We start from the raw sequence: 12,891 nt of genomic DNA on the forward strand, positions 1-12,891 counted from the left end.
CTGCATCTTCTGTTACACCTACCACTCGCATGTTCTCCTTCACCACATCCATAAACCTTCTGTTTGGCCTTCCTCTCATTCTCCTGCCTGGTAACTCCATTTCCAGCATCCTCATCCCTCCTTCGCACATAGTCCAGACCATCTCAGTCTTGCCTCTCTAACTTTGTCCCCAAACTGATGTATGTGTGCTGTCCCTGTAATATTATCATTTCCAATTTTGTCAGCCTCATTACTCCTAGTGAAAACCACAACATCTTCAATTCTGCTACCTCCATCTCTGCCTCCTGTCTTTTTGTCAGTGGTACCGTCTCCCTTCCGTACAACATGGCAGGCCTTCTTAGTCTTATAAACTTTCCCTTTCATTTCTGCAGAGACCCTTCTGTCACAGATCACTCCTTTCACCTTTCTTCACCTACTCCATCCAGCCATCACTCTCTTTTTTGCCTCTCTACCACACTCTCTGTTACTTTTTACAGTTGACCCCAAGTATTTGAATTCATCTACCTTTACCACCTCTTCACCTTGCAGCCTCACGGTTCCCCTGTCATCTCTCTCATTTACACACGTGTGTATATATATATATATATATATATATATATATATATATATATATATATATATATATATATATATATAAACAGGTATATATATATACAGCATAAGAAACCATTTACAACGCTTGGTGGTAACCATATAACCAACTCATACGTGCTCCCTACGTGTCGGCAAGTGGGTTGTGGAGGGTTAGTGCCCCTCCCCGTAAAACAAATAACTCAAAGTCAAATGGCCACCCCTTACGGGATTATGGTGTCTGGCAACAGAGATAGAGAGATAGAGAGAGATATATATATATATATATATATATATATATATATATATATATATATATATATATGTATATACAGTATATATATATGTATATACAGTATATATATATGTGTATATATATATATATATATATATATATATATATATATATATATATATATATATATATAGACACACACACACACACACACACACACACACTCAAACCTCGATTTAAGAGACCTCCATTTAAGGGATTTCGGATTTAAGGGACTCCATATTCTACCTTACAAATGGACAGGACCATTCAAAAAGTCCACTGCTTGAAACATTAATATCATTCTTTACACAGTACCTGTAAAGTAATATTCATAATCATATAAATAAGTAAGATAAGGGAAACAATCATTGCATTTCATAATAATATTGTCTATATACGTGGTAAAATAATGGACATTTTCAAGAAAGGGACAAGTTGATTCCCCATTTAGTCCCATAAATCGAGGTTTGAGTGTATATATATACAGGGAGTCCTCAACTTATGAAAACAATAAGTTCATGAAGGTCTTTCGTGTCTTTTTTATTATTTTTCCCCCCATAAACTTCTGTCAATCTTAGTTGCCCTTATTTTCATGCATGTATGGTAAATACTGTACAAACAAGCATAAATACAAAGACTGTGATATATTACATATTCTGCACAGTACTGTGTAAGAAAAGTTCCTTGTCCTTTAAAATTGCTCCTACAGTTGAGGGATTCAGTTTCAACACACGTACAACATCACTCAGCCTCTCTCCTCTCTCCACTCTTGTAATTATGTCCACTTTGATTTCCATTGTAATTGCATGCCGTTTTCTCCTGCTACCATCACCACTTTCACTACTTTTCCATTTGTGAGACATTTTGAGGGAAATAATCAAGTCTAAATAACAAAAATCGCAGCTGATGTTACTTGTATTGATAACAACAATGCTCTGGGCTTCCAAGCGGGAGGAAGGCGGGAGCGCACAGTCAGCATCTGTTGGGGACCACGGACTTGTTCTTAACGTGCGGTTTGAATCTGTAAATTAGTTCCCCCCCCCCCCCAGAAAATTAGTTCTTTTGTATCTGCGGATTTTTCATAAGTCGATACTTCGTAAGAAGAGATCTGACTGTATGTACGTATGTGTATGTATATATATATTATATACACTCAATCCTCGTAAATCGCAGCAATTTGGGTCTGGACCACTGCCGTGATTTACAGATTCCGTGGTTTATAAATAATAACTCTTATGTGAAAAATGAGTTTGGGTCTGGACTTTGGCCAACCACCCCCCACAGCACCCTACCTACACCTATCTAGGCACCATCAAACACAAACATACAAATTTAGGGATATTCAGTGCATGTATTTAATAGAAATAGGCAATGTTAAGGGATCTCACCTTAATCCTATGATGATACTGCTTAAGTGAATGGAGTGGGGTGGTGTTGGGAAGAACTTAGAACCTCTCAGCATGAGGTGGGGGTGCTCCCTCATGCTGTTCTCCCTTCTCCAGCTCCTCTGCCTCCCTCAGGAAGCCCTCAAAGTCTGCCTTAGAGATGACAGATTCTACGTCATCCACGTCCTCAGTATGTGAAAGGCCAGGCTGTGGTTCAGGCTCAGCTTCTGCCCTTACCCAGGCAAAATAGTGGGTGATGAGTTCCTGATGTTTCTCATTAACTCTGCGGCATTAGTATGCACACTTGCCACCAGGGATGGGTGGTGATTGGTTGTTGGGTCACGATTTTCAAATTGAATGCCGCGGTTTACGATTCTCCTCGGAAAAGGCCCACTTCGGTGCCTAGATCCGCAATTTTCATGATTTAACAGCGATTTAAGGGTGCTGGCAGTCTGACAGCCTCTTAGCCTTGATTTACAAATCCGTGATTTATAAACACGCGATTTACGAGGATTGAGTGTATATACACACACACACACACACACACACACACACACACACACACACACACACACATTACCCTCGCGTCCAGTACGCGTTTGTCCAGTACTAGTCTCGTCCAGTACGGTTGGCAAAAAAATAATTCATTACTGTAGTACGGATTTGTTGGGCTAGTACGGATCGGCCACGAAAGTGGGCCAAATCTGAAGAGTTCTTCTCTAGTACTGACGTTCTGTGTCCAGTACAATTACCCACCCGGGCGCGGGAAGGTGGCAAACACCGAGGAACGTTTCCCTAGTACTGCCGCGCCAGTCCAGTACACCGTCCTTGTGACTTGTGTTGTGTGCCAGTCACATTGCAGTACAGCAAGCTCACCCCAAATGCGTGGGTTTCGTTCCAACCATGGTGCATTCGGCTTGAAATCACTTAAGTTTTAACTACTTATTTTCCTCCCTAGACCCCCTAAATGTGGTGTTTTGCTGTTATCTGTCATTGGTAATCAATATGAAGCACTGTAAATGGTTAGAAGGTTTATTTAATGTTATATCTTACAAATACAGTACTGCACAACAAAACTTCAACAAATACGTAAACACAAGGCAACATCCCGACGCCGATCAGTTTCGGGACAATTTGCCGTCGTCAGTTCGCTGTCACAACAATAACAAGACAATATGCTGTCATTAATGAAGACAGCTGTGGGTCACATTAGAATATGATTCAAAGGCGACTACAGCGAGGAAGAAACAAGTTAATTATTGGCTAAAGGTGCAACTAATTATATCCAAAGCTTACACTATTGAACATAGACTTTGATGGATCCCCCTGAAATATAGTTATTAAAGTATTGATTAATTAATAACAAATATATTTATAGAATGAAAGGAAATCGTCCAGGGTGCGAATTGTCCTGACGGGGATTTGTCCATGTTTAGACGGGGAATTGTCTGACGGCGAATTGTCTCGGAACCCGCCGATCGTGGGTAATCATATAAATCAGGTTAACTGGTTACAAGGCTTAATTTAATGCTTTAACTTTAAGTTCTTTAACATACAAGTACATACCGGAACAGTAAATATGTAACTTACAAATACAGTACAGTACTGTGGAAAAGCAGTACAGCAAATCTTTAACAAACAAATAAAAATGGCAATATTCCAACGCCTATCAGTTAAACTGGTTATAAGACTTTTTTTCTTGTTTTAACATTATTTAATAGTACAGTAATCCCTGTACTTTCCGGACGCCCACTTTCCAGACACCCCACTTACTGGACATTGTGGGCCTGGACCTTCAGAACCCAAAAATGGCCAAAAAAGAAAAAATCCTCCCAAAATCCTATTTTTTTCCCACCCGTAATTTGAAATTGCCGCGCAGCACCGAACAGCTGTTACACCATGGACCCTTCACCCCTTCCTTCCTCCCCCCTCCCCCCTCCCCTGTCAGGGTTGCCATTTGGTATTTTCATTACCAAATGTGGGCCAATTTGGTAATGAAAAATTCATTTGGTAATGAGTCAGAATAATGCAATACCAAACGGATTTTTCACATGTGTGAGGATACACAGGATGGAGATGGTGGATTGTTTGCTTTCCCTGATTGACCTGCTAGCCTATATAGCATGAAAATAATCAACATGCTGTTAATTATAAGAAGAGTGATTACATTTATTTCCACTTGTATATATAATTAGTGAAGAATAAATGCTAGCTTTATGAATTTGGTAATGAAAAGTTAAATTTGGTAATGAAAATTGAGAAGTTTGGTAATGTGGCCATTGCGATCTGGCAACTCTGCTACCCCATCATCAAGAGTCACAGCCTAACTCCGATCAAGAGCAGAAGCTTATTGTATTGGAAGCCACATATGCTCGTTTTTTGTGAATAAACAGTGAATAAACTGCAATACCTCGCCACTAGACCACACAGGAATTTACAGTGTTGTGCAGTGTTAAGAAATTAGAATTTAGAGTGCAAAGGATTAACTGTGGAGTGCAAACTGGTGGTTGAAACCAGTCCATAAGCCAGGGACTTATTGTAAATACCCAGAATGTTTGATATTGTATAAACTCGCCTCTAAAACCTCATTCTCTGGTTCCTTTGCATTTATTTCAGTCTTTTATGTCCCTTATTGGTGTGATTTGGGTCTTAAATAGGTGCTATTTATGTCCAGTAGGGAGTTGTATAGGTGTTTTTCTGAGTCAGGGTAGGTTAGGGTCCATAAGTACAAGTCCAGGAGGCTGGGGCCCACTTTCCGGACGGGACCACTTTCCGGACATGCTTTTGGCTCTATTACATCGGAAAGTGGAGGGATTACTGTACTTTAACCTGTACATAAACTTACCAGAACAGTAATGTAAATATTTAACTTACAAATACAGAACTGTGGAAAAGCAGTATGGCAAATCACGTAATCATGTGATCAAAAGAAACCGTGCATTCTGCGTTGATGTTTAAGGGTTTGGCCATTCAAAGGCCTCTCTTGCATAAATTTATAGTTTTTGTAATGGTTCTTTAATCTTACGTTAATTATACGAATCCCAACACTTACAGCGTATAATAGCGAGCGCGTTCGGCGAGAACATGTTCAGGCCTGCTTACTGTATTGCACTTTCCCCTGATGACGAAGATGACGATGTCAGTGTGTGACTATGAGGGATTTATGAGGGAGGTTGAGGAGTTGAGGCAGAGAGGCCTCCTCAGGATCCTGAAGGCCCTCCTTCAGGGGGTCAGGAGGACCTCCTACAGCCTCGGATACCCCTCCCCTTTTCCCCTTAGGCCCATCACCACTCACCTTAAAGGTTGTTAAAATCTTAGTTGTGTCAAAACGTAGTTAAGTTGAATTCAGGGGAGGACTTTTTCAAGGCTTGTCTGACATTATTCATTTTTCCCATAAGGTCTGTTGTTTGTCCAGTATGGATTTAGTCCAGTATGGCAGTACTGTGTGACAAAAATACCATACTGGACATGAGGGTACTGTATACTTATACAGTATATATACAGTAATATGCTGATATATGATTCCCCTAGATGTGATACCCCGGCTTAACGAGGGGGGTAGATATACCACCTTACCTCACCTAACAATGGCCAAACCCCGGTTTAACGATGGGTTTTGATTTTTTAAAAACCAATTTTAATGATATTTTAGACTAAAATTGTGTGTTTGGGTTGATTTATAAACCGTGTTTTTGCCATAGGTGGGGTGAACATTGTCATTTTGGGGTACAGTTTACTAAGTTTGATTTTTTCCAGACCTATATTTGACGATTTTCAGATTTTGTTTGTTGGTTTTAGTGAGTAATTTACAGGTGTTAGTCATAGGTTAGCTTCTTTTATAGCTGTAAGGCCATTTAGAGTGGCTTTAAATTTGTTTTGGGGCTCATTTTGGTGGGTTTTGGACTTCGTTGGGGGGGGGATACCCAAAGCTGAAAAACGCATCCCATTACTTTAGATGTCAAAGCTATCCCAGTATATGATACCCTGCCTAATGATGGGTTTTTACCTAACCAATTTCCCAACTGGGGTATATGGTTACCACCCAGCATTGTACATGGTTTCCTGGTGTACAGGAAACATTTGGCTTGTCACTCAGTGTTGGACTAAGTACCGTTTCTACCCACCAGCTCACAGGGGTCAGTGGAATCAGCTACTTCCGTATGGAGTCTAACCCTAGTATTATATGGGGTATTTTTATGACATTGGTTGGATTTGTGGAAGATCAGTAAGCTATTTTAATGAAATTCAGACACTCAAACTATTCCTAGCACCAACCTGGGTTCAAACTTCTCCAGCCAATTAACTTGCTTGTGGCTCATTTAAAAACTTGTATGTCTAGTTTTTCAGTGAAGTTATTATTAATGTTAGGAACAGTTTGAAAAAAAAAAAAAAAAAGTTCCAGTTTGCATTATGGGATTGACTTTTACCATTTTACTATTTCATGATTACTTAACTCTTGCTGAGCTGCAGACCGTAAATGAGGCACAGTGAAGGTCTGCACGGCCCAAGCTGCAAGTCTCATATGAGGTACAATTTATATTGGTTATAAAACAGTGACTCAAGGGAGGTAAACTGTCTAACAATGAATCAGTGTGACAGAGGTTACTGCCACTGCTTGTTTAGATTTAAATTTTTTTTTTTTTTTTCTCTAGGAATAAATTTGTTTGAAGTTATGAAGTAAACCAAACCTAATGAAACATAAACCACCCATGAAAACCACATTTTTCTTTTTCAGTTGTGGCAAGACCGTGTTCTAATTTTCCAGACTCATCAGATTATAATAGGTACATAATGAGAGTGTCAGTCAGGATTAACATAGTAATTATGTCATGATTAATCAGACAAATTGTGTGAAAATATTATAGTTATGATTCTGTCTTTTGCACAGGGTGATCTTGTTCGCCAGCTGAAGGCTGATGGAGCCCCAGAAATTGATATAAAGAGAGAAGTCCAAGAACTAAAGAATCGTAAAAAGGTAAAAGTATAGAATTTCTCTTTTTTCTTTTTTACTGTAATGCTTTGTGACGGTAGTAAGTACACCCACTAAAATAATTATCGGCACCCCTTGCTCTGATACCTTTTGCAACTGTCACTGGCACAAAAGCTGTGAATACAAGTTAAGGGTTGGTACACCTGATCCTTCCCATTCCCCTCTCAGTCTCTTTGCCCCCCCTTCTCTCTCTCTCTCTCTCTTCACTGGAAGGGATTAAGCATTTCTCTTAAGTATAATTTTTGTTTTCTTGTTCAACTTAAAGCACACATTGTGCTTTTGCACCTCCATGGCCGTGCCTCCGGAATTTGTCTAACCCATAGTCCGATCACGGGGCCGATTTTTCAAATTTCAAAAATTGTTTTTTCTTTCTTTCTTTTCATTTCTTCCCCCCCCCCAACTCCAGAGGAATGCCATATGCACCTGGCAGTGCAGTTTTGAGTTTCCCAGACCCATCTTGAGCCATGCAGTGGTGTGTGGAAGTTGCGCAAATTTATGCAGGTTATTGATGGTATAGGTGGGGGCGCCCATCATCCACCCACTTACTGTAGCAGTACACAGTTTTACAGTAGCTGCACATTGGGTGGCAAACCAAATGATTTCTTGTGGATCAGGAAATCATTTAGAGTGCTAGGTGGTAACCTCATAACCAACCAACACATGTTCCCTACATGACAGCAAGTGGGTTGCCAGAGGGTTAGTGCCCCTCCCCGGAAAACAACTAACTAAATATACAAACAGTAAGCCTCAGACCAGGACCAACCAACAGGTGATGACTAAGGACCGAACAAAGGACATGGTATGGATTGCGACACGGAATGTAAGGGGTGCGAATGATGAGGTGAAAGAGAGAGATGGAGAGAAATTGTTCAGGTGCTTCAGGTTGCAAAATTGGACATATGTGGAAAAACAGACAAAATGAAGAGGTGAGAGAGTGGGAGTACGGAGACAGAATGAAGAGGTGAGAGTGTGAGAGAATGAGAGTATGCATGGGATATATGTGTGAGAGTAGGTTAGAATGAGAGGTCAAAAGAAGGAGTACCATATGTATTGTTGTGTGCAAAAGATGGAAGGAAAATATAAGAGAGAATGAATCAGTTGGCTCAAGGATTGTGTGGTAGATTTAAAGTAGGAGGACAGACAATGGGTGATTGTGTGTGTGTATGCACCAACGCAAGATCGTGAAAGTAGTGAAAGAAGAGTTCTGGACAAATGAAGCATGCATGGAAAAGTGTGAAAGGAATGAGTGTTTTTGATTGGAGATATGAATGGAAAAGCAGAGTATGCGAAGGTGGATGGAGTAATTGGGGAGTGGGGTGTTCCTGCAGAAATGGATGAGAATGGCAATGCTTTAGTGGACATTACATTTGTGTGGGGAGGGGGTTGGTGATAGCCAATACCCTCTTTAGACACAAAATGATCCACAGGTATACATGGCATGTGATAAGAAGGGTGGATGGTAAATTGAATGAATGGAAGACAATGATTGATTATGTGTGTGTGGATGACAGAATGAGAAGGTGTGTAATGGATGCATGAGCATCCAGTGGGGGGGTGGACTTTCTGACCACCATGTAGTGGTGGCAGAGGTCAAGATCCAAATGCAATGGAGGAATAAAAGGAGGGAAGGACAGGAAGAAGTCCATACAAGGAGGGTGGAAAGATTGCAAGAGGATGGAAGAAAGGCAGAATATAAGAGAGATGTGGAGGAGTGATTGAATAAGTATGATTTAGATTAGATGGGGGAGGTTTAAGATGTGTACAAGATATCCACAGAAGAAATCTGTGCAGCATGTTAGGTGGTGCATAGGTTGAAGAGAAGACAAATGGGGGTGCAAGGAACAGCATGGTGGAATGAAGAGAGACAGGCACCTTCACGTTCCCTACTCTTGCATTCATATCTCCAATCAAAAACACTCTCTCATTCCTTTCACACTTTTCCATGCACGCTTCCACATTTGTCCAGAAATCTTCTTTCACTCTGCTTGCATGATATTGCGTTGGCAGATACGCACAGACACAATCGCCCACATTTGCATTCCAACTTTCAATCTTACCCACACAATTCTTGAGCCAACTGATCCAAACTCTCTTATATTCTCCTTCCATCACTTGCACACAACCATACACACTCCTTCTTTTGCCCTCTCATTCTCACACTCTCTCCTCACGATTTAGTTTCAGTTAATCCACATACATCCACTTGTGCACCCTCAAGCACCTGGACAATCTCTCGCTTTTTCACCTTATTATTTGCACCCCTTCCATTCCTTGTCGCAATCCGTACCATGTCCTTAGTTCCGTCCTTAGTTGTCACCTGTCGGTCAGTTGTGGTCCAAGGTTTGTTGTTTGTATTTTTAGTCAGTTGTTTTCCGGGGAGGGGCACTAACCCTCCACCATCCCACTTGTTCTCACATACGGAACACGTGTTAGTTAGTTCTAGGGTTACCACCCAGCGTCGTAAATGATTTCCTGGTTTACAGGAAATTATTTGGCTTGCCACTCGGTACAGAGCTATGTTAAAAATAAAGTACGGGCTATCCCCAACTTACAAAAATAATTGGTTCTTAAAGGTCTTTCTTAAGGCATTTTTTCTTTTTTCGTAAGTCCATTGTCTCTCTCTCTCTCTCTCTACCCAACCCTAATCCCACAGTTGCTGAAGACACAAAGTTCTTTCCCTCTACTCCATTGCCTTTCTACTCCATACTTACTTCTGTGCTGTCCCCTCCCCCTTTCTCTCTCTCTCTCTCTCTCACAGATTAACTCCTTACCCACGAGGATGGCTAGACCTTGCTGTACCCCTCCCGCTGGGATAGCAGCGCACAATGAATTAGCTACTTCAGGTCAATGGATGTATCACTTAACCTTTTCCCTTTTTTATATATATATTTTTTAGTATGAGAATAGGTCATAAGGGACATTTCAATGGGTAATGAACAGGGAAAACTAGCGATCAAGTGCACGTGGGGTGTTGCCAGGTGTTAAATTAGTTACTTTATGGCCAATATCAGTATCAGTTATCCTTTTCCCTTTTTTAATATGTTTTTTCGTGTGAGCATAGGGCACATTTCAATGGAAAGAACGAATGGAAAAAAATGGCTGGGAGTTGTGTTGCGCGGCCAGGCTGTACCTAGGTGGGGGTAAGGGAGGGGAGATGGGGAGACAAAGCAAACACAAAAAAATGGCTTAAATTGGTAACACTGGATGCAAGTACTAGCGGTATTAGCAGCACTGCCCGTAGCTACACACTGGCAGTACTGATAGATGATACAAGACTGCACTTTAACCCCTCCGTGGCTGAAGGCCTGGAATTTTCCGTGCATGTCAGGCTGACGCCGGGGCCATTTTTTGAAGTTTCGATAATTGATTTTTTTTTTTCTTGCCATATTGAAGAGAAAGTTCAGATGCACCTAACAGTGCAAATCCCAGCTTCTTAGACGCATTTTATTGCTTGCAATGGAGCGCAGAAGTTGCAGAAATATCGGCAACCGATATCCGCCGCCCAGGGGCGCTGCCGCAACGCAACTGGCCAGGTGTTGTTGTTTTTTTTTTTTTTTACCTCCCAAAACAAAACGAATGGTGCTGAAATGTTGTGCATATATGAGATATGATGATATCGAATGATTTCAGTACATAATCTGTTAGGAATGGCTGGAAAAAAAAATTGTTATGAATACTTTTTCACCTTTTTGATATAAAATATGTTTATGGTAGTTTCGAGTTATTTTTTACATTATCGTTGTGCCCATGCTTGGAAAAGGGAGCGAAAGAGTTGAATTTTTGGTCCTAAATGAGAAAACTGCACGTCCTCCAAGGCTAGACTCTGCCTCAGGAGAATAAAGTGGAGGGTCAGATCCGATTAGCAATGTGGAGATTGAGTCGCAACTTCGAGCTCCCACACCATGAGCATGGCTAAGAATAGAATCGTAATGCAGTTTCAGAAGTCTAATTATTTCGAATACAGATACAAAGCAGAAAAAGACGGGGGGAAACGTCTTTTTTCCATAATAACATGTTCATTGTTCTCTATCATTTTACGTTGATCTTTATCATTTTACCTTGTTATTTTCACAATATATATTGCTGTCTCCTAAACAGGGTGGTTGTATGTATTTTGCAAGGGAGAAAGAAAATTGTATTTTCTGTCTGGGGCGAGATAATAGCTGTAACTATGTGTTTTTAGGCATGGCCACGATCGAAAAAATCGTACATCCACTCGTCACGGCAGCAGGTGGTGAACTGGCAGATGATATGTGAGAGGGTGAAATCAAAGTCAGTCTCATGTCCCAGATTTTCGTTCACTTCTCGAAGGTTTTCACAGTTTTCTACAAGTTGCACTGCATCAAATGATCCAAACAATTACAGCAAACCTGAGCAAATAGGTAAAGATACCGAGACAAAAACATATTTTTCACTTATTATCATGTCTCTTTTGTATGTGCCTGTATTACTTCATATTCGTAAGCAGGTGGTTGTGTGTGTTTTGCAAGAGGGGACAAAGATGATATGTTCTGCCTTGGGTCGAGATAATGGGTGTAGTTGTGCTTGTTTAGGCATGGTTAGGAGCGAAAAAATCGAAAATCGACTCATCACAGCAGCAAGCTCTGAACTGCTTGATGAGGCGTATGGGAGTGTAGTGTAGGTCAGTGTGAAGACGTTCAGAACGTTCGTTCACTTCCCAAAAATTTTGGCAGTTTTTTATAGGCTGCGCTCAAACGACGCCTGCGGCCATTGATCGGCTAAATGTCATACGATGCTGGCGGCCATGGAGGAGTTAAAGCCTGGGTGATTTTAAAAATCTCTGAATCACAGAAGTGACGTCCCGTGGTATGGTACTTATGAGCGTCATGGTAGTGACGGCCCGCAGGTAAGGGGTTAAAGCCCATTATTGTCTCCACTCCTCCACTTATCCCCTACCCTTCCCTGAACTGCAATTATCACCTCACTTCCTTGTCAGTGTCTTCACCTGACCCCGTCCTTCCTTGCTATGATGGACCTGCCACGCATGCGTGCACGCACGCACACACACACACACACACACACACACACACACACACACACACACACACACACACAATTTTTTTCATATCTGTGGATATTTCATAAGTCAGTCCTTTGTAAGTAGTGGTCTGACTGGAGCTTTACACTAAGTGGGTGGATGAATGGCACCCACACCTACCAGGCAAATGCACTCTCTACCACAGTATGACAGAGGCTCCAAAAAAAAATTATTATTATTACTGTATTATTTTCACATTTTTTAATGTTTAATGGGTTTATGCAAGTATCAAGTTAATTTTATAGTCTGGGTGGTTTAGTTTGTGTCCAAAGAGAGGCAAGAGGTAATATTTTTAGACTCTGACCAGTTAAGGGCCCTCCATTGTGTGAACAGACTGAACTGCGGCGTCTAAATTTTGACACAACTCGTGAATAGCATCTCGCATGAAGGAATTAGTGTGAAGGTAATGGATGGTTTTACTTCCATATATTCACCACAGGAACACCTCATATGTTGCTGAAATGCTTGTTCAAAGCAAGACATGTAAAGTGAACAAATTTAGTAAATAATATGTGTACTTATAATTAAAATACCATAATTATGAATGTTTTCCCCCCTTTTTTTTTTATCATGTTTATTCCTGGGTGATTTTTTTTTTTTTTTTTTTTTT

At 40.8% G+C, this 12,891-nt stretch overlaps 1 protein-coding gene across 2 annotated transcripts in view; it reads left to right on the forward strand.

The window, feature by feature from the left end:
• GlyRS (glycine--tRNA ligase) overlaps positions 1-12,891 on the forward strand; it is a 92,757-nt gene that overhangs the window by 8,928 nt on the left and 70,938 nt on the right. For both annotated transcript variants that reach the window (XM_080272208.1, XM_080272209.1), the window contains exon 2: positions 7,121-7,207. In XM_080272208.1, the coding sequence (XP_080128334.1) occupies positions 7,121-7,207 (87 nt within the window). The remainder of the gene's footprint in view (positions 1-7,120; positions 7,208-12,891) is intronic.

Source organism: Coenobita brevimanus, chromosome 50 (genome assembly GCF_032717465.1).
Source record: "Coenobita brevimanus isolate Jiangsu-jjx chromosome 50, ASM3271746v2, whole genome shotgun sequence".
Classification (NCBI taxonomy): Eukaryota; Metazoa; Arthropoda; class Malacostraca; order Decapoda; family Coenobitidae; genus Coenobita; species Coenobita brevimanus.